This window comes from Podarcis muralis, chromosome Z (assembly GCF_964188315.1).
Source record: "Podarcis muralis chromosome Z, rPodMur119.hap1.1, whole genome shotgun sequence".
Classification (NCBI taxonomy): domain Eukaryota; kingdom Metazoa; phylum Chordata; class Lepidosauria; order Squamata; family Lacertidae; genus Podarcis; species Podarcis muralis.
The window spans coordinates 3,169,339-3,193,391 of NC_135673.1; the positions used below are offsets into that span (position 1 = coordinate 3,169,339).

The 24,053-nt window shown below is 46.7% G+C and overlaps 1 protein-coding gene across 3 annotated transcripts in view; it reads right to left on the reverse strand.

Moving 5' to 3' along the window:
• Nucleotides 1-20,593, reverse strand: part of MAN1B1 (mannosidase alpha class 1B member 1) — a 31,182-nt gene extending 10,589 nt beyond the window's left edge. The window contains exons 1-10 of one of the 3 annotated variants that reach the window (XM_028715876.2): nucleotides 20,339-20,457; nucleotides 18,108-18,402; nucleotides 16,358-16,466; nucleotides 14,018-14,145; nucleotides 10,244-10,404; nucleotides 9,720-9,829; nucleotides 7,616-7,801; nucleotides 6,362-6,510; nucleotides 1,440-1,628; nucleotides 492-682 (exon numbers count right to left, since the gene is read on the reverse strand). In XM_028715876.2, the coding sequence (XP_028571709.2) occupies nucleotides 492-682; nucleotides 1,440-1,628; nucleotides 6,362-6,510; nucleotides 7,616-7,801; nucleotides 9,720-9,829; nucleotides 10,244-10,404; nucleotides 14,018-14,145; nucleotides 16,358-16,466; nucleotides 18,108-18,155 (1,271 nt within the window). In that variant the 5' untranslated portion in view covers nucleotides 18,156-18,402; nucleotides 20,339-20,457. Of the gene's footprint in view, nucleotides 1-491; nucleotides 683-1,439; nucleotides 1,629-6,361; nucleotides 6,511-7,615; nucleotides 7,802-9,719; nucleotides 9,830-10,243; nucleotides 10,405-14,017; nucleotides 14,146-16,357; nucleotides 16,467-18,107; nucleotides 18,403-20,338 lie in introns of all 3 variants that reach the window. The other 2 variants (XM_028715875.2, XM_028715877.2) reach the window with 2 other exon arrangements.
• Nucleotides 20,594-24,053: the final 3,460 nt, after the last annotated feature.

Genomic DNA, 24,053 nt, shown 5'->3' on the forward strand with positions numbered 1-24,053 from the left:
AGCCTGTGTGACATTCACATTTACCTTGTGTGTGTCAATCTGTGAATGAACTGTCACAGGTCTCAGAGCAAAATGGCTTTTTCAGAACAGGGAAACAAAAATTAGTTTAAGACGGCCTTATGCAAACTGGCACCCTTCCAGATGCTTTGGACCACAACTCCCATCAGCCCCAGCTGCACTACTACCAGCTCTAGCATCATACAGTCATGCTGGCTGGGGATGATGGGAGCTGTAGTCCAAAGCATCTGAAGGGCACTAGGCTAGGGAAGTCTGGTTTAGGAGGATTATGAAATGCTTGGGGGAGTGGACAGATTTCCAACATGCTGTTGCATTTCCATCCAGGTCACTCAATAGTCTGCCTCCATACAGAGGCCACAGATCTTCAGCAGGCCCCTTGATGCCCACCTATTCCCCACTTCCAGCAAAGTTCAATGTAATCTAGAGTTTTTAAAAAAGAAAGGAGGCGATGGGGAAAAGTAAAAAGGACTTACTCATTTTCTTTCTTCCCTCCCTGGATCCATTGCTTGAGCAGGTACTCATAGTAGCTGTCTGCTCGGGCTCCAAGAGTATAGACCCCCAAGTGGGTAAACTGCCCACTGTTGGTGTTGATGAACATAGGCACCAAGCCGTCGTTCTTGCCAGCAAGGGTGTGGACATGTTTCATCACCCCATCCACTGCTTTCTACATGTACAAACAAGGGAGACTCATTTGTACGCTTACACAACCCCCACCCCCCAGGGAAAAGTACAAAAACAGATGGACTGAATTTCAAATTTTGATTTCTCAGAGACAAGCGAAAATGCAAGAACAGCCTTGCTGGACCAGGCCAAGTATCCATGCAGCCCAACACCCTGCTTCCAATGGTGGCTAGCAAAGTGCCTCTCTCTCAGTGGCCGCAAGACTTCCTAGGCAACAGTCCCCTCCAGTTGCCCGTTCTCAGAATCTAATACTTAGAGGTATACCAGATCTAAACAAGAAGGCCTGCATTTGCTAGCTGGGCTAATAGCCATGGACAAGCCTGTTCTCCATGCTCATTTATTTTCCTGGCATAAACAGTAACTATTACCTTGCCAAAAGAGAAACTACTTTACACTGCATTTTAATAGAACCTTAAATCCTGCTGCATTTGGTTACTGGAAATACTGGGGGTGGTTTGGAATCGTTGGGATCATATCAGACAATTCTCTCTCCGACCCCTCCCTCCCACCTGTTCCATTCTGGGTGTCTTAGCTTAAGCGCCCGAGTCTATATAGCATAGGAATGATATATGTCCCAGAAGCTATTTATTACCACTTCTGGCCTGCAAAAGTCAGGATGGCATGGCTGAATATTCCCATTTTCTGGCAAGGGATGGAAGGGGGTGGGACTAGATGGCCAATGGTCCCCCTCTGCACGCCATCAGAAAAGGAAGGAGCGAAGAGCTCACCAACAGCTATACCTGAAATTTCTCTTCCCCAGTAAGGCGCGAAAGCTCCCTGAACTCCAGCTGGATGCTGGTCACCTCTGCTACGGTGCTATCCGATGTCCAGCGAGGAGGATGCGCTGTGCCCCGGCCAATGTTGACATCCGAAAATGGAATCTTAGATGGGGTGTTGAAGGCCGGCATGAGCCTGCTCCCAATATCTTTCTGAACAGTTGAGAATATGTGGTATTGGCAGAGTGGGGTGGGGGAAGAGACAGGAGGAGAAGAGAGAACAGCCAATATCATTTTATTATTCACCGTGAGCAAAAACCATTTTGATGAATCACAGAACTGTAGGGTTGGCAGGGCCCCAAAGGGCCATCTAGCCCAATCCCATGCAATGCAGGAATAAGCTAAATTGGCAGATAAATCAGTCTGCAAGGCATTGCCATGTTGCTACTGGACTTGGGATTGCCACCTGGAGCCGAGTGCTTCATTGAGTTTGTTTGCCTTGTGCAGGTTCAAACTTGCTATTCTACAAGCCACCAGAGTTGGTTTGCTGTATGTACCAAAGGGGATTATTTCCAGTCATGCATTCAGTTAATAGGGCTGTCATCAGCCAGACCCACTGGACCTCACTGTCACACCTGATAAGTAAGGAAGGCACCTAATGCAATACAGAAATAGAGAGAGATAGTAGTCATGGGAGACTTCAACTTCCCTGATATCTGTTGGAACTCAAATTCTGCCACGAATGAAAGGTTCAACAAATTCCTCCATTGCATCACTGACAATTTCATTTCTCAGAAGGTGGAAGAAGCAACAAAGGGATCATCTGTTCTAGACCCGGCCCTCACCAACAGGAAGGAACTGATCAACAAAGTGGAAGTACTGGGAAACTTGGGAGGAAGTGATCATGTCCTCTTGGGTTTCACGATACAGAGGCAAGGGAAAGTGGAGTGTAGTTGGACATGCACTCTGGACTTTAAGAAGGCCAGTTTCGAAAAGCTGAAGGAGCTACTGGGTGAGATCCCATGGTCAGAAATACTCAAAGAGAAGGGAGACCAACATGGATAGGAGTTTCTAAATGGAGAAATATTGAAAGCCCAAAAGCAGACAATACCAACAAGAAAGAAAAGTGGGAGGCATCTAAGGAAAGCAGTGTGGTTGCACAAGGAGCTTACAGATGAGCTGAGAGTTAAGAAATGGAAGAATTGGGCAATCACAAAGGAGGGGTAAACAAGAGTAGCCAACAGTTGCAGGGTGAAGGTCAGGCTGGCTAAAGCTCAGAATGAGCTCAGGCTTGCGAGAGATGATGATGATGATGATGATGATGATGATGATGATGATGATTAATGTTTATTCTGCTAAGTCTGAAGCTAGAGGAAGAACAAGCAATTGTTGGTCATCTACGTAGGGAAGGCGGAGAAATGCTATTGGGTGACAAAGAGAAGGTGGAACTACTCAGTACCTACTTTGCCTCTGTCTTGACCCAAAAGGAAAGTGATGCCCAACCTGGTGATAACAGAATAAATGATGCAAGTAGAGAGCTGCAGCCCAAGATAGGAAAAGAGGTAGTAAGGGAACACTTAGGTACTTTGATTGATTTCAAATCTCCAAGGCCTGATGAGTTGCACCCAAGGGAACTAAAGGAGATTGTTGATGTAATTTCAGAGCCTTTGTTTATGATCTTTGAGAAATCTTGGAGAACAGGTGAGGTCCCTACAGAGTGGAGGCAGGCAAATGTCTCAATCTTCAAAAAGGGGGGAAATAAGACCTAGGTAACTACCGACCAAGAAGATCAAACCTCTCCATTCTGAAGGAAATCAGCCCTGAGTGCTCACTGGAAGGACAGGTCGTGAAGCTGAGGCTCCAGTACTCTGGCCACCTCATGAGAAGAGAAGACTCCCTGGAAAAGACCCTGATGCTGGGAAAGATGGAGGGCACAAGGAGAAGGGGACGACAGAGGACGAGATGGTGGGACAGTGTTCTCGAAGCTACCAGCATGAGTTTGACCAAACTGCAGGAGGCAGTGGAAGACAGGAGGGCCTGGCGTGCTCTGGTCCATGGGGTCACGAAGAGTTGGACATGACTAAATGACTAAACAACAACAAAACTACTGACCAGTGAGCTTGACAATGATACCAGGAAAGGTCCTATAAGAGATAATTCAACAGTTGGTCTGTGAGCATGTAGAAAAGGATGCTGTGATTACTAAGATTTTGCATGGGTTTCTCAAAACAAGTCATGCTAGATGAATCACACTTATTTGATGAGAGTCACAAGCTTGATGGATCAGAGGAACGCTGTGGACATAGTGTATCTTGATTTCAGTAAGAGTGCTGACAAAGTCCCCCATGATATTCTTGCGAGAATGCTGATAAAATGTGGGTTGAATGAGGTAACTGTGAGGTGAATTTGTATCTGGTTGACTGACTGAATCCAAAGAGTTCTCATTAGTGGTTCCTCGTCATCCTGAAGAACAAGGACAGGAAGGGTGCTGCAGGGTTCTGTCCTGGGCTCATTGTTGTTCAGTGTCTTTATTAACAATGACTAGGACTAAGGAATTGAGGGGATGGTAATCAAATTTGCAGATGACACCAAGCTGGGAGGGGTAGCTAATTCTGCAGAATACAGAATTGTGATTCAAATGACCTTAAAACAGATTGCAGAACTGGGCCCAAACTAACAAAGTGAATTTCAATAAAGACAAATGAAAGGTTCTGCACTTAGGCAGGAAGAACAAGTTGCACTAATATAAGACGGGACAGCTGGCTTACTAGCAGTACACGTGAAAATGACCTAGGGATCATAAATTTAACGTGAGACAACAGCGTGATGCAGCAGCAAAAGAAGCCATCACTATTCTAGGCTGCATCAACAGAAGTAGTGCTCAGATGAAGGGAAGTACTAGTCCCACTCCATTCTGCCTTGGTCAGACCACACCTTGAATACTGTGTCCAGTTCTGGGAACCAAATTTAAGGAGGATGTTGACAAGCTGGAACATGTGCAGAGGAGGGCAACCAAGATGATCAAGGGTCTGGAAATCAAACCTTATGAGGAACAGTTGAACAAGCTTGTTTTCTCCTGATCTGGAGAGTAGGACTCGAACCAATGGCTTTCAAGCAGAGGTCGGATGGCCATCTTTCATGGATGCTTTAGTTGAGATTCCTGCATTGCAGGGGGTTGGGCTACATGACCCTAGGGGTTTCTTCCAACTCTACAATTGTATAATGCGGTCAGCGGCTATGTGCTAGCTGCCTTTCATGGAAAGCTATCGACCATCTCCAGTCTTGCCCTGGAGAATCCCCCACAATCCCTGTCATGCCATTTCAGAACTACTGAGCTAGCCAGCCTTGGAGGTCGGGCCCTCCATCACGAAGCCTGTTTTCTGAACGGGGCAGGGGCATTCTGGGGCTGCCAAAGCCAGTACTGACTTGCTGGGGTCCAAAGAGCTGCTTCAGAAGGGCCTAAGGGCTCATGCCTGACATTTTAGAACAGACCCACACCCCTGCTATATAACGCAATATTACCAAGGGCTCTTGACATTTCCCTCAGTTTCAAACACAGCTTGCCTTTAAACATAGAGCAGGGCAGGGGGTAGGGGGAGAGGGTAGCCATTCAAGAAGCAAAAGTGAACAACTCTTTCAGGGATATCAAAGAAGCTAAGTGGTTTGCTGCATCCAAGCTCAGCAACCAAACAGAATGTCACTAATGCTCATCTTTTGCTTGACAGCTAGATCTGCCACGGGTGGGCTGCTCTGAAGTGTCACTGGGAGGAGAACAGGCAAAGCAATATTCTCCAGACTCAGGTACTGGACTGCAGCTCCCATCGTGCCTGACCACTGGCCGTTTCAGTCCACAACATCTGGAGGGCACCAGGTTGGGGGAGGCTGCCTTTGAGGGTCTCCCTCATGACATCCACAGCACACAAAAGGATTTCCCCAATCCTTGGATTTGCAGAGCCCTTTATCAGCAAGTGTCCTCCTGGCTCTCACTGGATTGAGAACTCGAACTCGGAGTGCAGTCTCTGCCAATATCTTCAATGCTCAAGTCAGTGTGGCACAAAACAGGGTTCAAAGAAACAACGGGTGCTATGTCTGGCTAAGCAAATGAAGACAAGCACAAACACAACCTGGGTCCCGTTATGTGGGATTTTCATTGTTGCGCTTTTTTACATTAACATACACCAAATACAATACATTAACATTGACTTCCCTTCCCCCCATTGCATGGTTCCTTTTAAATTTCCCTTGCTGTTTCATATTCCATTCACTCTGTATCCTATTTTATCCATTTTATCTCAACACAATTTATGCTGCTGAAATTTACTCTAATCCTGCTAATCTTTGAATTTGTTTACAATGATTCTTCATATATTCAACAAACGTTTTCCAGTCTTCCTTGAATACCCTTTCTTCCTGATGAGTGCCTAACTTCTCCTAAGAGGATGAGCTGGAGTGGACTCTGGCGGTGCAGCAGAGGTGTCATGATCAGAGGCGAGACTGGCACTGGAGCTGGCGGTTGTGGAGTGGACGCAGCACTCCCAGGTGACGCGGGAAGGGGACAGAGCAGAGTGCTGGGAGGCTACAGCACCGGGACCCTCCCCAAGATTGGATTCCGTCCTCTCAAGGCCCAGGCACAGCCTGTCTCCCCAGGGTCACCAGCAGGCAGCTCCTCCAACACCCCAACCCTCTCCTGGTCTGACCGCTCTCTCTACAGTTTCTCTATGGGGCTCATGACAAGGTGGCAGAGGTGAGTATGGAAAACATCCAATTAGCCACTGTAAACAGGCACTGGTTTTAAACTGGCTTCCCTCAGTTTTCAGTTCCACAGGGCTGCTACTTTCTCAAGAGTGCCAGAAACATTCAGACATTATTGTGGGGATTTGGCAGCGGCAGCGGTGGAGTGGGGGACGTTGGTTGTTGTTGGACTGCAGGATCACACGGTTACTTACAGCTTTTTCTAGGAAGAGGTTGTCCCCCGTGAGGTGGTAAGTGCTCAACAGGCCCCCAAGGATCCGAATGGCGCTCTCAAATAGGTTGACATCCACATTTTTGTTGAAGTTGAGGTCAGTGGCAACCCACTTCCTTGCTTCTTTGAACTCTGCATTGGGGAAGGGAGTCAAGAGATTTGTCAACGGAAACCCTGCACCAAGGTTTTCTGGGCTGCTGGGAAAGGGAAGACTCAGGAAAGCCCCCCACCCTCATTCTTAAGGCCACATCTGGGAGTGGCTCCTGCCCACCTGGATGCCAGGTAAAAGAGCAGCCCCCCCCCCCCAAGGTGCTGAACACAGGTTTCCTTTGTTGGCCTAGGAGCAGGAGAAGCTGCCTTTATGCCCATTCAGGAAATGGGTCCATCTAGTCCAGTGCTGCCTACTCTAACTGGCAACAGCTGTCCAGCTTTTCATGCAGAAAAGTGTATTTGCCATCACTTGTCACCTGGACCCTTTTAACTGGAGATGATGCCAGTGCCTTCTGCATCTGCAGAGTGTGCTCCGCAGCAGCTATGGCCCCTGCCCAATATAGCTCTCTACCATTCATGCCTGTGGAAGTGGGTGGGGGTAGGGGACAGGTGATGCTCTCCACAGCAGACATGGTCAACCTGGGGCTGGGGGCCCAAACTAAATCCCCTCCCCCAAACAAAAGACAAAAAAGAAAATCTTCTGCAGCTACAGCAAAGTGTGCTAATATTCAAGGTAATGTGCCAGCTCTGGAAGAAAGGTTCTTGCTCCTCAGATAACACTGGCGGAACAAGCGGAACAATGGAAAGGAGGGCATTGCCTCACTCCGAATGTGCCCATTTGACCACTCTGATCTGCAGATCTGCCACTGTTGCAGATGCCACGTAATACCTGTTCTGCAGCTGCAATAAATCATTCTTCTGGCACAGCAATACCTGCTCTCTGGAACTCCCTGTCTATTGGCATCAGGCAAGTGCCTTCACTGTATTTTTTTTCTGCTTAAAACATTTTTGTTTGAGCAAGCCTATGAAGACACATAAAAGCAGGCATGTTTTAAATCTCTTCTTTTTGTTTACTGCCTTTGCTTTTATAAATGCTTTTCATTATTTGCTTTTAATTGTCTTACTGGTGATTTCAACACTTCCCATAAACCACTCAAGAGGTTCTGCTCCGATGAAGTGGTACAGATGTTTGGTAAAATAAATCAAGGCCAAGTGAAAAAGCTGACATGGGAGAAATGGGGCAGACCTTCTTTCAAGCCCATGATCCACATGGTGTCCAGGGCATCAATGAGTGTTAGGCCAAGGCCAAACCATTCGCTGAATGACTTAGAGATGGGCTTCAGCTCGTCGTGGCCCCAGGCGAACTCCTTGTAGCCTTTCCAAGCGTGGCGGAATGCTTCTATCACTGCCATCTGGCGCTCATTGAGAGGTACTAAAATCAGAAAGCAAAAGAACTCAGCTGTAGGACACAGGAACTTAGCTGCTGGGACCAGCTCTCTGGGTTCTGGATAGGCAAGGGCCCCCTCTGACATTGCATGATTCGCCTACTCTAGTCAACTACCAAACCGTTTTTTCCCCATTTATCAAACTTATTAGTTAAGCGTATAGTTAACACCGTTATTATTTATAAGGCAATTTATTTATTTTGCTTTTTCATAAGTGTTTTGTTAGACAATATATTAATATATTATACAATACCCTTTTCCCCCCTCCCTTATTGTTGTGTGTGTGTTTATTTATTTTTACTGTAAGTTGTTTGGAGACCTTCAGGTGACAAGTGGCTAATAAATTTGATAAATTGAGGAAACTAACAATTCAGAATGTGAAACCATGGACTGAAGCTGGCTTACAAACACTGGCTTGTGCAACCATGATTTCCCATTACTTTTTGAATGCAATGTACTGGCATGAACCTGGTTTTTTTTCAGCACCCCTCCCCAGACGCTCACATGGCTAGAGATGTGAGGCAAGAGCCATTAGAAAAGTGCAATCAGCATTAGGCAAAATTAAGGCATGGTTGCTTTGTTTATCCACAAGACTGATCCTAGTTTGTTCCAACAAACCACGGCTAAAATAAAACCGTAAAGGTAAAGGGACCCCTGACCATTAGGTCCAGTCGTGGCCGACTCTGGGGTTGCGGCGCTCATCTCGCTTTACTGGCTGAGGGAGCCGGCGTACAGCTTCCGGGTCATGTCGCCAGCATGACTAAGCCGCTTCTGGCGAACCGGAGTAGCGCACAGAAATGCCGTTTACCTTCCTGCTGGAGTGGTACCTATTTATCTACTTGCACTTTGACGTGCTTTCAAACTGCTAGGTTGGCAGGAGCTGGGACCGAGCAACGGGAGCTCACCCCGTCGCAAGGATTCAAACCACCAACCTTCTGATCGGCAAGTCCTAGGCTCTGTAGTTTAACCCACAGCGCCAGGAGTGTTAAAAAAGGTTAAAATAAACAATATTTGAATGTCACATGCAGCCATACTGTCTGAAACAAAGGGGAAATGGCAGGAAGAAAGCTTGAGCCCACATCTTCACTAATATGTCAGATAAATTAAAGAATGGAAATTGAAAAGTGTTTGAGAAGGACTGAGCTAGTGAGGGTTGGAATGTGAAGGCTGTGTTCACAACAGAACCGTGAGAGAAGGACAAAGTAGCACATAAGCAGGAACTTGAAGAAGAAGAGTAGTTTGGATTTGATATCCCGTTTTATCACTACCCAAAGGAGTCTCAAAGCAGCTAACATTCTCCTTTCCCTTCCTCCCCCACAACAAACACTCTGTGAGGTGAGTGGGGCTGAGAGACTTCAGTGTGACTAGCCCAAGGTCACCCAGCAGCTGCATGTGGAGGAGCAGAGACGCGAACCTGGTTCCCCAGATTACGAGTTATCCACTACACCACGCTTATTATTATAAATTGTTGTAGGAGAAGAGATAAGGAAGTTAGAAGCCTGTTGCCATCTCTTGTAGAAGCCGGTAGAAGTTAGGAGGTGGAAGTTATTGGCATATATGGACAGACCTGACCCTTTGCTTGTAACTGTATACCATGCTTGTGCTTTTTTCATATTTGATGTGCTGCCCCCCATACTACTTGGTGGATGAGGTTGTGATGCATCGGCCCTGCAACACCTAAATAAACATCCTATTTTACTGATGACTGGCGTCTGGATTCTATTGGCCGTTCCAAGCAGTCCAGGGCATCAGGCTTGAACCTGGACATTTCCACAACAGTCTCTGTACCCAACAGACATGTCTGTTTCAGACCTGTCTGTTTTGTGTAGCAGTAACCAGAACTGCCTGCATGGCAGGAATAAGCTTTGACCGCACCAGAGATGGGGGTTCCCCTTGACTCATTACCTGGCTCTTTAGTATCTTCGGATTCCACAGGCAAGGGCCTGTCTGGTTCCTTTATTTTGTTGGAAGGAGGTTCTGTGCCCTGGTCCGGCTCAATAACTGCTCCTCTCCAGCTGCAAAAAGAGAACTATTCAAGGAAAACCGGCTGGGTTCTGCTGTCACAGCAACGTCAGAAAGATGTACAACAAAGGCTCAGTCAAGGATTGGGGTGCTGCATACCCAAATATAGATGCTCCTCTTTTCCCAGGGGTGCAGATTTCTCCGCACAAAAGTCTCTTAAATGGTTCTCCCTTACTGCCCCTTATGCCCAGAACACTCCCAGGTCCTCTGTGGTGCCAGCGTGTAGCTTCTCCTTAGTCTCAGAACTTAACCCCCAGCTGAACTGAAGCCCAGGCATCTGTCACTAGATGTTTTCCATGTTAGCTTCACATCTCCATTCCTGCTGCTCCTGCGGTTGTCTCTCCTAAAGGGTCGAAATGTGTGTTATAACTTTCTTGCAACCAAGCAATGCTCCTCCAGCCAACTACCTGATGACGGACTTCTCCGTTTTTTGTTCTTTACCAGCCTGGCCAGCTTCTCCCTCCTCCTTGACTGCTTCATCTGGGAAGTTCAACCTCGAGTCTCTCCATGGTGGCCTGATCTGCAGGTTAGGAGGTCCCCGCCGGACAGGAAGCTGCTTCGGAGGTTTCTAAGGAAATGGAGCAGAGGAAGAAAACAATGACTTCCCACCTTCCCATACACAGCTACACATACCTGTAAAAAGCCACTTGCTTTGTCACCTTTGGCAGGCAAGACTGGGAAGAAAGGGGAGACTTGGCTCGATGGCCATGTCTGTGACCATATCTGCAGGGCTGGGATAAACTGAAACTGCCCCCACCTTCAGCTCTCCCCTTTCATCTGTTGACAGGGAACTGAATCCAGCTATTTCCTAGTTTCTCAGGACAGGAAGCCCCACTGAGTCCTGGCCTCATTACTAGCCTCCATTTGCTTCTTTAAGATGAGAGGCTTCTCTCATCAGGTCAGAAGAAAACAGGCCAGTAATAGTGATGCCACTGAGGCAGGAATTTATGTATAGGTTGGGGAGGGGGTTGCCCCTCCAGCAGATATCATGCACATGCAGCCCACTACCAAAATCAGCACCATCACTTTTGTGACTTTTGTGAGTTGTCCCCACAAAACACTTCATCACAGTTTCTTCCTATCTATTCAAAGGGCCTCTGCTGCACAATACCAAATGTAACAATTCACTGATAAATGTATCTATGTAATGGCTCACTGGGAAAACTTCAGAAATTCATCTAGACACGTGAGCTCAGCTACTCAGCAGCCCCTCTGCCTGAGTCATAATTCCTGGCATCCTGATACCCGAGTGCCAGACAGGTAGCTGTTCCAGAAATAACAAACCCAGAGGAAGACAAAAGGGTGTAATTAACTTGGCTGGGAAACAGGGAAATGTAAAGATCTCTTTTGTTACACTTGATGGGTGTTTGGTGGAGGGCAAGGGGAACCATGGGGTAGGGTCCAGGATGCTCAGATTACGGCCACCAGACCTCCCCTTTCATGATGTAACCGTGATGTATGAGAGATGCCGTTTGGGGGTGGGTGTAAGATGGGGATTAGCAGCTAATAAAAGTTTGGGGGCTCTTTTGTTTGGGGCTTCCATCTTTTTCCACCTTGTGTCACGACAGTCTTCAAGAATGACCAAGCCTACTGGCTTCTGTTTTGCTCTGGTATCCCTGGCTGATGTCCTTGTTTTTTGTCCAAGGGAGCCCTCAGATTTCTCCGCTAACACCACCTACTGCCATGCAAAGGATCTGAAGCTCTTTGAGGGTCCCCCTTGCCTGGAAGTACAGGCAAGACTGGAAAATGGAATGTGCCTCCCACAAAAAGGGATGGAGCATGAAGCCATTTGCACAGCCCTGCCTCCAAAGCAAAAGAGAGTCATAATTGCACCACCAAATGAGACAGGATACGGTGCTTGCCCCCCCGCCCCAGCAATCCGGCCAAACCTCAGACACAGGGAAAATTCAGGACATGGACCACTTCTCTCGCCCACTTTGCCAGAGAGGTGGTATCCCAAGTGGACCTGAGCTTCCTTCGGCAGCAACCTCTGACCACACTAGGTGACACACCAGTGGCCCAGGGCTTGAGACAGGGCTGTCACCCAAAGAGACTTGCTTATGGGAGTGGTAAGCATGCAAGACTTCGTCAGCAACCTGCAAAAGACACAAGGAGGAGTCCTGGGCTGGGAGTCAAAGATTAAAGATGTGAAGCAATCATACAGGGCCTTTCGTAAACCTCAGTCTCCTTTCTGAGAAACAAAGGTGCTGGCAGAGAAGACTGGCATTTCCTCAGATTAATGATTAATCAAGTTGTGTTCCAGACAGCCTTCAGAAGATAGGAAATGGTAGAAGACAAATGAAAGCCACCCTCTCCTGTTCTTCCTTTGTGGTAAAGGGACCCCTGACCATTAGGTCCAGTCGTGGCCGACTCTGGGGTTGCGGCGCTCATCTCGCTTTATTGGCCGAGGGAGCCGGCGTACAGCTTCCGGGTCACATGGCCAGCATGACTAAGCCGCTTCTGGCGAACCAGAGCAGCACACGGAAACGCCATTTACCTTCCCGCTAGAGCAGTACCTACCCATTTATCTACTTGCACTTTGATGTGCTTTCAAACTGCTAGGTTGGCAGGAGCAGGGACTGAGAAACGGGAGCTCACCCCGTCGCGGGGATTCAAACTGCCGACCTTCTGATTGGCAAGTCCTAGGCTCTGTGGTTTAGACCACAGCGCCACCCGCGTCCCTTTCCTTTGTGGTAGGGTTGTTGTATGTTAGGTACTCATAAGAACCTAAGAAGAGCCTGCTGGATCAAGCCAATTGCCCATCTAGTCCAGCATCCTGTTCTTACAGTGGCCAACCAGGTGACCTAAAGGGAAACCAACAAGCAGGATCTGGGCGCAAGAGCCCGCTCCCCTTCTGCGGCATCTAGCAACTGGCATTCAGAAGAATTACTGCTTCACTGGATGACCCCGAGTTCTAGTGTCATGAGAAAAGGAAGAAAAACTTCTCTCTATCTGTGCCGTGTATGATTTTGTAAACGTCTATCGTGTCACCTCTTACCCGCTGCAAGCAGGATTTGAGCACAAGAGCACTCTCCTCCACCCTTGTAGCTTGCAGCAACCAGCATTTAGAAAAATTGTTGTATCCAACTGTGGAGGCAGAGCATAGCTGTTGCGGCTAGTAGCTAATGATAGCCTTATCCTCCATGAATTTGTCTAATCCTCTTTTTAATCCATCCAAGCTCGTGGGAAGCACTTCCTCCTGTGGGAGCTAGTTCCAAAGTTTAACTGCCAGTGGTGCATGCTCTAGTTATCTCCTGCTTGGACTACTGCAATGCGCTACCTTTGAAGGTGATCCGGAAACTACAACTAATCCAGAACGCAGCAGCTAGACTGGTGACTGGGAGCGGCCGCCGAGACCACATAACACCAGTCTTGAAAGTCTTGGCTCCCAGTACGTTTCCGAGCACAATTCAAAGTGTTGGTGCTGACCTTTAAAGCCCTAAACGACCTCGGTCCAGTATATCTGAAGGAGCGTCTCCACCCCCATCGTTCTGCCCGGACACTGAGGTCCAGCTCCGAGGGCCTTCTGGCGGTTCCCTCGCTGCGAGAAGCCAAGCTACAGGGAACCAGGCAGAGGGCCTTCTCGGTAGTGGCGCCCACCCTGTGGAACGCCCTCCCACCAGATGTCAAAGAGATAAACAACTACCTGACATTCAGAAGACATCTGGAGGCAGCCCTGTTCAGTTTTTAGTGTGTGACATTTTAGTGTATTTTTGGTCTTTGTTGGAAGCCGCCCAGAGTGGCTGGGGAAACCCAGCCAGATGGGCAGGGTACAAGTGATAAATATTATTATTATTATTATTATTATTATTATTATTATTATTATTATTATCATGTGCTGCATGAAAAAGTACTTTATTTTCTCTTCCTCAATCTTCCAACATTCAGTTTCACTTGATGTCTATGAGTTCCAGCAGTATGGGAGAAATAAAACTTTTCTGTATCCCCTTTGTCCATGCCATACATCGTTTTATAAATGTTCATCATGTCACCTCTTACTCACCTTTTCAAAAGGGAGCATTACTAAAGGAAGTCTGATGTAAAATACACATTTTTAAAAGCACAATTCGCCAAATAATAAAATATTACCATACGTTTAGATACAGAGGGTGTTTCCTGTGTGTTAGGCTGCTACCCCCCAACCCTCTAGATTCCAAAAAAGACATTGGGGAGAGAATTACTTGAAGTGAAAAATCCCCCTGATTGGCATCAGCGTTTTGTGGAATTGGAAGAACTGCTTGATTTGCTGGCTTCAACCCAGGGACCTCCATATAAGTCTTTTGTTCCTCTGAAGCTCTGCTGGTTAGACCTGGAAAGAGAAATTAACTGCAGTGAATGCCACCTGATGCAACATAATGAAATGAACGTCCAAGACTCCTGGTAAGATCTCAACCAGTTAAACATGTTTACATGCTGGCTTCAGGCTTACCAGAACAATAAACAAAACCATGGAAACCAAATCATTGTGCCCTGTCCAATGTATCTTGCTCCCACAAGAAAAATCACCCAGCAAGAAGAACTGGCATAATTTCTTTTTTCCTTACAAATTAGCCCAAAGAGCTGAGACCGGGTTTGATCTTTCGATTCATTCATTATTGCAGTCAGGGCTGATGACAGGGCAGCAGGTGCAGCTGGGGCCCGGCAGTCCAGAGGGGGTACTCACTAACTTGCACATGTTTTATGTAACATATTAACAAAATATGTATTTCATCTTCAAAGCACGCACAATTCCAAAATAATAGCTTGCAAACTTTTGCAGTGAACTAAGCATCAACAGCAAGTTAGCTCCATCAGCAGAGCAAAAGACTCTTAATCTAATGGTTGTGAGTTTGAGCCTGCACTGCAGGGGGCTGGACTAGATGACCCTTGTGGCCCCTTCCAACTCTGTGATTCCCCCCCCCCCCATTGCCATTTCTATATATTCTATTAACTTTGTCTGCCATTCTCCCTTTGTTGGTATTTTATCTTCCCTCTATCTACCATCCATACAGCTGTAGTAGCATACATAAAAAGAGATTTGTGGTCCCTGGGTATATTTTCATCTGTTATGCCTAAAAGAAAAGCTTCTGGGGTTTTAAACATTTTTTGCAACTCATCATTTCCCAGAAGTTTTTAACCATTTCGTATGTCAACCATATATGATAAAATGTGCCTTCTTTTTCTTTACATTTCCAACAACTATCAGTTTCAGTTTTATACATCTTAGCTAATTTACTTGGCGTTAAATACCACCTATAGATCATTTTCATATGGTTTTCCTTCAGTGTGTAACATGCAGTAAATTTTAGATCTTTTTTCCATAATTTCTCCCAGGCACTCATTTCTATATCATGCCCTTTATTCCTTACCCAATGGATCATATATTTTTTAACCCATTTTACCAATTCATTTACCCAACGAATTTTACCAATTCATCTTTTGTCTCCCATTCTAATAGTTGTTTCTACATTTTATAAATTATTTTTCTTTACTATCAATAATCTCTCTTTCAAATTGTGAACTCTGGGCCAAAAAACCCCTTCTTTTGTCCAGTTTTAACACATCATTTATTTGATGATACTGTAACCAATCCATCACCACTTGTCCAAGTCCCTCTATAAGTTGCCCAGTGTCCTTCCATGTTACACCAACGCTATGATTCTATGATTTCTGAGTATTTCCAACCGTCTACGAACATTCGCTTCTACGCTTTGACAATATGACAGCACAGTCTCATCTTACGATGTGGGTTTTCGTAAGTGAACACCATGCGAATACAGTCATACCTCATGTTACGTTTGCTTCGTGATACAATTTTTCAGGTTGTGTCCCGCAGCGACCCAGAAGTACTGGAAAGGGTTACTTCCGGGTTTTGCTGCTCGCGCATGCGCACAAAATGACATCATGCACATGTGCAGAAGTGGCAAATCGCAACCCGCGTGTGCGAAGACGTGCAGACACGGGTTGCATTCTTTTCAGGTTGCGAACGGGCCTCCGAAACGGATCCCGTTCACAACCAGAGGTACCACTGTACAATGAAGTACAAGTTGAATGTTTCAAGTGTTTGACTAGTTCAGCAATGACTGTGTAGATGCTTATATGCTTATACTACTGATATAAGTCATTAGGATCTTAACATTCTCAGCAGGTACAAAAACATCTCATTTATTATTGACACCCAAATGAGATCATGAATTTGTTTTACATCCCATGTAAATACTTTCTAGCCAATATGCCCTTGATTAGGGAGGCCTGGGGTGGGGTGGGGATTTTCAGCACTGCTGATTTCAGTACACAAAAGAAGCAGAACAGCCTCTGAAAATAAGCAAAGATGCCCTTAATTTTTCTCCAGTGGTTGCTGCTTTAAAACTGGCCTCCCACCAATGAAGGGCCTCTTCCTTTTGCATACAGAACCCTCTCTGTGTATAGAACTTTCCAAACCTGTCCTGAGTTTAGGATGAAAGCTTTAGCTGCTTTTTAAGAATTACAAATCTGCAACCTTGCTAAGCTGCAGAAAAGCTAAGTAAGTGAAATAGACCTACTTTTCCAGGGTTCGGACATGTTTGCGTAAGTGATGACTCCGCAGACAGCCAGAAAGGCGAACAGGAAGAGGATCAAGCTCCGCTGGAGGCGGGACAGCTGCTTCCATTTCTGAGATTGAAACAATAGAGAGAGAGATCAGAAATGCAAATAACTGCGCTATTTATATAGCAATAAATAAATAATGCCAAAAACTCACAAGTCTAAATCAGAAAAGAACCCTAGCTCATGACATGAATGCATTGACACCACAGGTCTCCGTGTGAGTTTTCACAAGCTGCACTAAACACTTCCCAGTTTGTATCTCCCTTTTCACTCGACACAGAAAAGCAAAGATGAATCTCTGAAGCAATTATGTAGACAGTGTTCCTTTGCCACATATAAAACTTTACAATAAAAGTGGGCAGACTTCAGCTTTGCTGGATCCACTTTGCTTTTTTACTGGAACCCCAAGATCGACCATAGCAAAAACAAAATATTAGAATGAAAGACTTCTGAGCCCAGGAACTTCTTATGAGAACCAGAACTGAGCAGAGCACACAGCCCTTCTACATAAAATATCCACTCTGGGTTCCCGCCTCCCTAGTTTTCAGTATTTCAGCAATATTTGGGGTAAATTTGTTGATGCCATTGTTAGGAACACAGGATCTTGCAACATTCAGTGGGTATTATAATAAAGGAAGAAAAACTTTTCTCTACCCACTTTCTTCATACCAAGCATCATTTTATAAACTCCTATCTTGCCACCTCTTATTGGCTTTTTTTCTAAATTAAAAAGTCCCAAATGCTGCAAACTTCCCTCATCGGAAAGTCACTCCACCCCCAAACCCCCCAACTGATAATTTTGGTTGCCCTCCAACTCTACAATAACATTTTTGTGGCAACCAGAACTGTACACAGTAAATTTTTAAGCAACTGGGAGTGAGAAATCATTCTTGGTGTTCTTCAGATTACCCAGAGATCTAGCAGTGGATCCCAATCTACCTGCAGATCCTGACTTATTTTCTGCCCCACTCTGCTCTATAGTATAATACAGTGTACACACACACACACACACACACACACACACCCTTATAGAAGGACTTTAAATCTGAAATTTAACTGTTGGGAGGGAGGAGGGAAGGGAAAAGGAACAAATTGCAAGCAAAAACAGTTAAACAACTTAAATTGTGCTGTGACTGTGGAGAAAAAGTTAGAGCAGAAGAGCAGTCCTGCTGGCTCAGACTGACCAATCCAAGACTCGGTTCCAACAGAGGCCAGCCAGAAGCCTCCTGGAAAGTCCGAAACAGGAAATACAACAGCCTCCCTGGCCCCTCTCTGCTGTATGCCTCCAGCATCTCCTCCAGCTTCTGAACACAGATCCTAAATAAAAACCACTGGTATAGTTCCACAAAGAAGAAGAATCCAGCTGAATGACACGAAAGGTCCACCTAGTGCGACACCCTGCTTCCAACAGCGGCCAGCCAGATATTTCCAGAAAGCCCACAAGCAGGGCAGGAGGGCAAGAATATCCCTCCCTCTGGCACTCAAGATGCACACTGCCTCCTAGCATGGAGGTTCTATGCAGCCACCATAGCTATTCCGCTACGGAGGGATTAGAAAGGAGAGTTTATAAAGGGAAGCAACATGAACCTTCCTTGTCCCAGGCGCCTCCACAACTGCCCCGATTTCACTGCACCTGGGCACCTCCCTCTCTTGTCAGCATCTTGCCTAAAACAAAAACAAAAAATGCCAGAGATTTCTCTTACGTACAGCACAGCTCATGAGATCTGGATCAAGGCCGCTTCTTGACTTTCTCATGGCTTAAAAGCAACAGCTGTCTGAGGAAAACACAGAGCCAGTTCTCTGTTCAAAGTTTCTTTCTCGAAAAGGAAGCTACCAGGGCTAATGCCACCTCTCTGTTTCCTGTCGCACCCCAGAGGTCTGTCTTTTGTTGTTGTGATGATTCAGTGGGGAGAGAAAGGCACCCTGCCTACACCTTGAAGGTACAGCACCTGCTGCCAGCATCATGAACTGATGCAAGTTGCTTTGGAGAATAAATGTTGGTCTGAAAATCAAGGGGAGGGGGGAGAATAAATAGGAGAAAAGCCAATCAATGACTACCAATTGTGATGGCTGTATTGAGCCACCAGATTTCAGAGGCAGCATGGCTCTGAGTATCAGTTGCTAGGAAGCAACAATGGGAGAGGAGAGTTGTATTTATGCCTCACATGTGGACTTGGGTAAGTGGCTGGCTACTGGGGGAAGAGGATGCTTGACCTGACAGGCCCCCTCTGGACTGATTGAATTATCAGAAGAACATAGGAGGAGCTGGGCTGGAACACCTGTGTTCAGAATACTAGATACTAGCAGCATCAAACTTGGGGGGGACACGTGCCTTTAAGGCTTCCTCCAAGGCTTCTGGGGGGGGGGGGCATCTGGTTGACCACTGAGGGAAGCAGGATCCTGGATCCTGGACTCCATGGACATTTGTTCATATACCTATCTTTAAAAGCTGGAAGGAACCCAGCAGGGACAGGAGTCTATTAATCTAAAATGAAAACTCCAGGTTTGTTTTCAAAACATGTTGGAATTGATATTCTTATAAATGGTTACTAATAGTCCAGTTTCCTTCACCTATGGGACTCTTCCTGTTCTTTTTATAAGCCTGCCCTTTGAAGGAACAAAGGTAAACACACCAACATTTACTATCCATAATATTACCCTTAAAAAAACCCCCATTCAATCAACCATTACAATACAGTGGTACCTCTGGATGCGAACGGGATCCATTCTGGAGCCCCGTTCACATCCTGAAGCGAACACAACCCACATCTGCATGTGCGCGGGTTGTGATTTGCTGCTTCTTCGCATAACATCATTTTGAGCGTCTGCACATGCACGAGTGGTGAAACCCGGAAGTAATGCATTCTGTTACTTCTGGGTTGCCGCGGAGCGCAACCTGAAAATGCTCAACCCGAAGCTGCTTCAACCCAACGTATGACTGTAAGAACAACAACAACAACAACAACAACGGGAAGGAGAGCAAGCAGAATCCACCCCAGCACCTCCTCCAGCTGCACTCTCCCACACCCTTTCCCCACAAGGTGATTGAGAGCTGGTGCTGATATAGTGATTAGGAGATCAAGCTAGGACCTCAGAGACCAAGGTTCAAATCCCCACTCACGCATGAAGCTCACTGGGTGGCTTTGGGACAGTCACTGCATCTTGGCCTAACCTACCCCACAGGGTTGCTGTGGGGATTAAATGAGGGAGTGGATCACACTGCATGCTTTATTATGGCACTCAGAACAATGTACCTTGAGCTCCTTAGAGGAGAAAGTGGGATATGAAAGCAATCAATCATTCAGTCATTCTACAACAGTACATATGATTCAGAAAAGTGAGACAGAAATCCAACCAGTGCAGCAATGCAACCATTTCAGACTGCAGGGAAGGAGGGGTCAGAGGAAGTTCCTGCATTTCTCACCTGGCCCTACAACTAAATCTCAAAGGCTGTCATATGGAAGAGGGAGCAAACTTGTTTTCTCCAGCTTAGAGTACTTGAACCCATGGATTCCAGTTACAAAAAGGGAGATTCCGACCAAACATCAGGAAGAACTTTCTGTGACAGTGACAGCTGTTTCGACAGTGGAACTGTCTCCCTCGGGAGGCGGTGGACTCGGGGTGGTCATCTGTCCTGGATGCTTTAGCCGAGGTTCCTGCGCTGCAGGGGGCCCGGCTGGATAACCCTTGGGGTCCCTTCTATGACTCTCAGCTGCTCCATTTGGGTTGGATTGGTGAGGTTGGAGAGGGAGAGTAGTAACCACCCTAAGGACTATGCAATGCCCACCCTGGGGGCTTCCTGGCTTGCCAAGGCTTGACGCATGCGCCCTGCGCGGCACTTCCCACCCCGGCCTGAGGAGGGCAGAGCGCTGCGGCCCTTATTGCCTCTCCGCGCACCCCACCACCACCAGCCCCGACTCTATGGCTTCTCCCCTCACCCGCCAGCAGGAGCGCCTCCGCCAGGCCTTGCTGTTGTTGTAGCCGCCGACGGCGGCCGCCGCTGCGTCGAGGGCTCCGCCGGGGCTGAGGGTCACGGTGATGAAGTCCCGCCTGGCGGAGGGTGGCAGCGGCGTCGAAGAGGAGGCGGCGGAGGAGTACATGGCGGCGCGGGCAATGGCCCCTCAGGATCCGCGAGCCGCTCCTCCGCCGGCTGCCATGGTGTGTTTTTTTTTTCCTCGCGTCCGCCGAGCCCGTAGAGATGACGGCGCAGAGCGGCCGCTTCCGCGTCTGCGCTCTCCCTCCCTCGTCCGCGGGTGGGCGGGGAGGAAAGCTCTATGGTTATCTCCTTGGCAACAGCGCCCAGGGAGTGCCTGGGGAAAAGGCCGCGGAGCCTTTCTCTATTCCCCTGTGGTGAAGGGGTTAAAAGTCTTTTGCTCCGCCAGCAAAAGACTGTTTGCCATGGCCAATAAATCACAAGCGCCTTTTTAAAAGGACATTGCTGTTTTGCATCATGCCCGCTAGAGGCCTTGTTTTATTTATTGCCATTTTATATACCGCCCTCCGCTCCAAAGGATCTCAATGGTGTGGGGACATGGGTCTCCCTGTTGCAGGAATTTATGTATAGGTTGGGGAGTGGGGTTGCCCCTCCAGCAGATATCATGCACATGCAGCCCACTACCAAAATCAGCACAACCACTTTTGTGACTTGTCCCCACAAAACACTTCATCACAGTTTCTTCCTCTCTATCCCAAGGGCCTCTGCTGCACAATACCAAATGTAATAATTCACTGATAAATGTATCTATGTACTGGCTCACAGGGAAAACTTCAGAAATTCATCTAGACACGTGAGCTCAGCTACTCAGCAGCCCCTCTGCCCGAGTCATAATTCCTGGCATCCTGATACCTGAGTGCCAGACAGGTAGCCATTCCAGAAATAACAAACTCAGAGGAAGACAAAAGGGTGTGATTAACTTGGCTGGGAAACAGGGAAATGTAAAGATCTCTTTTGTTCCCTAGCCAGAATTAAGATTGCCAGAAGAAATATCAACAACCTCAAAAATGCAGATGACACAACCTTGATGGCAGAAAGTGAGGAGGAATTAAAGAACCTTTTATTGAGGGTGAAAGAGGAGAGCGCAAAATATGGTCTGAAGCTCAACATCAAAAAAACGAAGATCATGGCCACTGGTCCCATCACCTCCTGGCAAATAGAAGGGGAAGAAATGGAGGCAGTGAGAGATTTTATTTTCTTGGGCTCCATGATCACTGCAGATGGTGACAACAGCCACGAAATTAAAAGACGCCTGCTTCTTGGGAGAAAAGCAATGACAAACCTAGACAGCATCTTAAAAAGTAGAGACATTGTTATGTACTGAAGTTCTCACCCTGGGCCAGCTGGGGGATACTGTAGATAGTTTTCACTCAGGTCCACGTAAGTTATTTTAGGCAGGAAACCCTGGGTGGTTGTTGCTACAATGTTGACAGCTAGCTGCCTATAAAAGCAGGCCGGCTGAGCTGTTTGCTGTTCAGTTTCTGTTCCAGATTACAAAATAAAGAGCTGCTTTGGAGAAATCGCTGTCGTCTGCCATGTCTACCCACTATTCAACAGACATCACCTTGCCGACAAAGGTCCGTATAGTAAAAGCTATGGTTTTCCCAGTAGTGATGTATGGAAGTGAGAGCTGGACCATAAAGACGGCTGATCGCCAAAGAATTGATGCTTTTGAATTCTGGTGCTGGAGGAGACTCTTGAGAGTCCCATGGACTGCAAGAAGATCAAACCTATCTATTCTGAAGGAAATCAGCCCTGAGTAGTCACTGGAAGGACAGATTGTGAAGCTGAGGCTCCAATACTTTGGCCACCCCATGAGAAGAGAAGACTCCCTGGAAAAGACCCTGATGTTGGGAAAGATTGAGGGCACAAGGAGAAGGGGACCACAGAGGACGAGATGGTTGGATAGTGTTCTTGAAGCTACCATCATAAGTTTGACCCAACTGCGGGAGGCAGTGGAAGACAGAAGTGCCTGGCGTGCTCTGGTCCATGGGGTCACAAAGAGTCGGACACGACTAAACGACTAAACAACAACAACACACTTGATGGGTGTTTGGTGGAGGGAAAGGGGAACCATGGGGCAGGGTCCTGCCACCAGACCTCCCCTTTCATGATGTAAACATGATGTATGAGTGATGTAGTTTTGGGGGGGAGCCTCCTGCTGCTGCCGCGCCGCCGGAGCACGATTTCTGTTCTTATCCTGAAGCAAAGTTCTTAACCTGAAGCACTATTTCTGGCTTAGTGGAGTAACCTGAAGCGTATGTAACCTTAAGCGTATGTAATCCGAGGTACCACTGTATATATCTCAGAAAACTCCCCACAACATGGGAATTTACCATGTTGATAGAACTGCAAACCTCAAAATGGGATTTTGGATCACACTGCTTGCTTTAATATGACACTCAGCACTTTATGTTTATTATCTGTTAAGACACTTATCTATACCCAGTCTTTCATCATAAACCAGGAGTGACTTATTTGTGGCCCGCCACATGTTGGACTACAATGCTCATCAGCCTCAGCCCAGCCTGACCCGTCAGGGTTGAAAAGAGCTGTAGTCTATAACATCTGGAGGGTCACACGTTAATCCTGACCTAAAATAAGTTATTATTGCCCATTCCATCAAGCAGCCTTATGTTGACCAGAAAGCATGGGCATACATGCCCAGAATTTTTTTCCATCTTTGGCACAATGGTGGAATGCTGCTAATTAGCAGAATGCTGCTAATTGGCTCATGGAAAACATACTGCAAAAGAAATCGGACCACTAATGGACAGGAAGGGCTCTGGATCCGTGTTACAAATCGGTAACTCCTCAACTCTTCACATGGCACTGCAGTGTCTGGCCTTTAAAGGACCTTAGTTTTCCATTTGCAGATCTTCTGATATTGCTCACATTTAAAAGCTTTATTTTGGCAACTAAAATTTTAAACTTTAAAAAGTAATTATGGCTGCAAACCTTTTTTTAAAAAAAGCTCTATAAATATCAGCTGATATGTGAAGACAGAAGTGGCAGAGCAAGATTTTCAGTGGGCAAGAACCATCAGAAGCCTTGCCCTTCTGTTGGCTAGCAGGAAGAGAATAAGTTGCGCAAAAAAACCAAAAACAAATACATTATGCAAGCTGTCATGATTTGTGTCATTTACACAGCTGAGCCTTTCCTTGCCACCCAATCTGGGTTGCCTGTGTGCCTGCTGGTTTTTAGTGCAGAAGGCAAGTGGTCCTGTGTATATATAGCTTCCACCCACCCACCCTGCATCCACGTCTAGGGAAGGAAACTAGTAAACTATGGAAGGGCAACTGATTTGGGGGTTGCTAGGGCTGGGCATTGCAACTCCTCTTGTTGCGTTTTCTATCTGTGTGCCAGGTCTTGGGAGTAGGGCCAGTTTTGAAACACAAAAGGCAAGCTAGACTTTTTAAAGCACTTTTAATATGCGAAAATTAAGGCAATATAGGGTTTTCATCACCTTCTTCCAGAACATGTATAAAGCAGCTTTCCCCAATGTGGCGCCTTCAGCTATGGTTAGATTTCCATCAGCCCCAGTCAGCATGGTCACAGATTAGAGAAACTGTAGTGCCCTAAAACAACTAGAGGGTACCAGATCAGGGAGGGCATTAATCAGTATCAAGACGGTTTGGGGATAATTAAAAAGGAGAAAG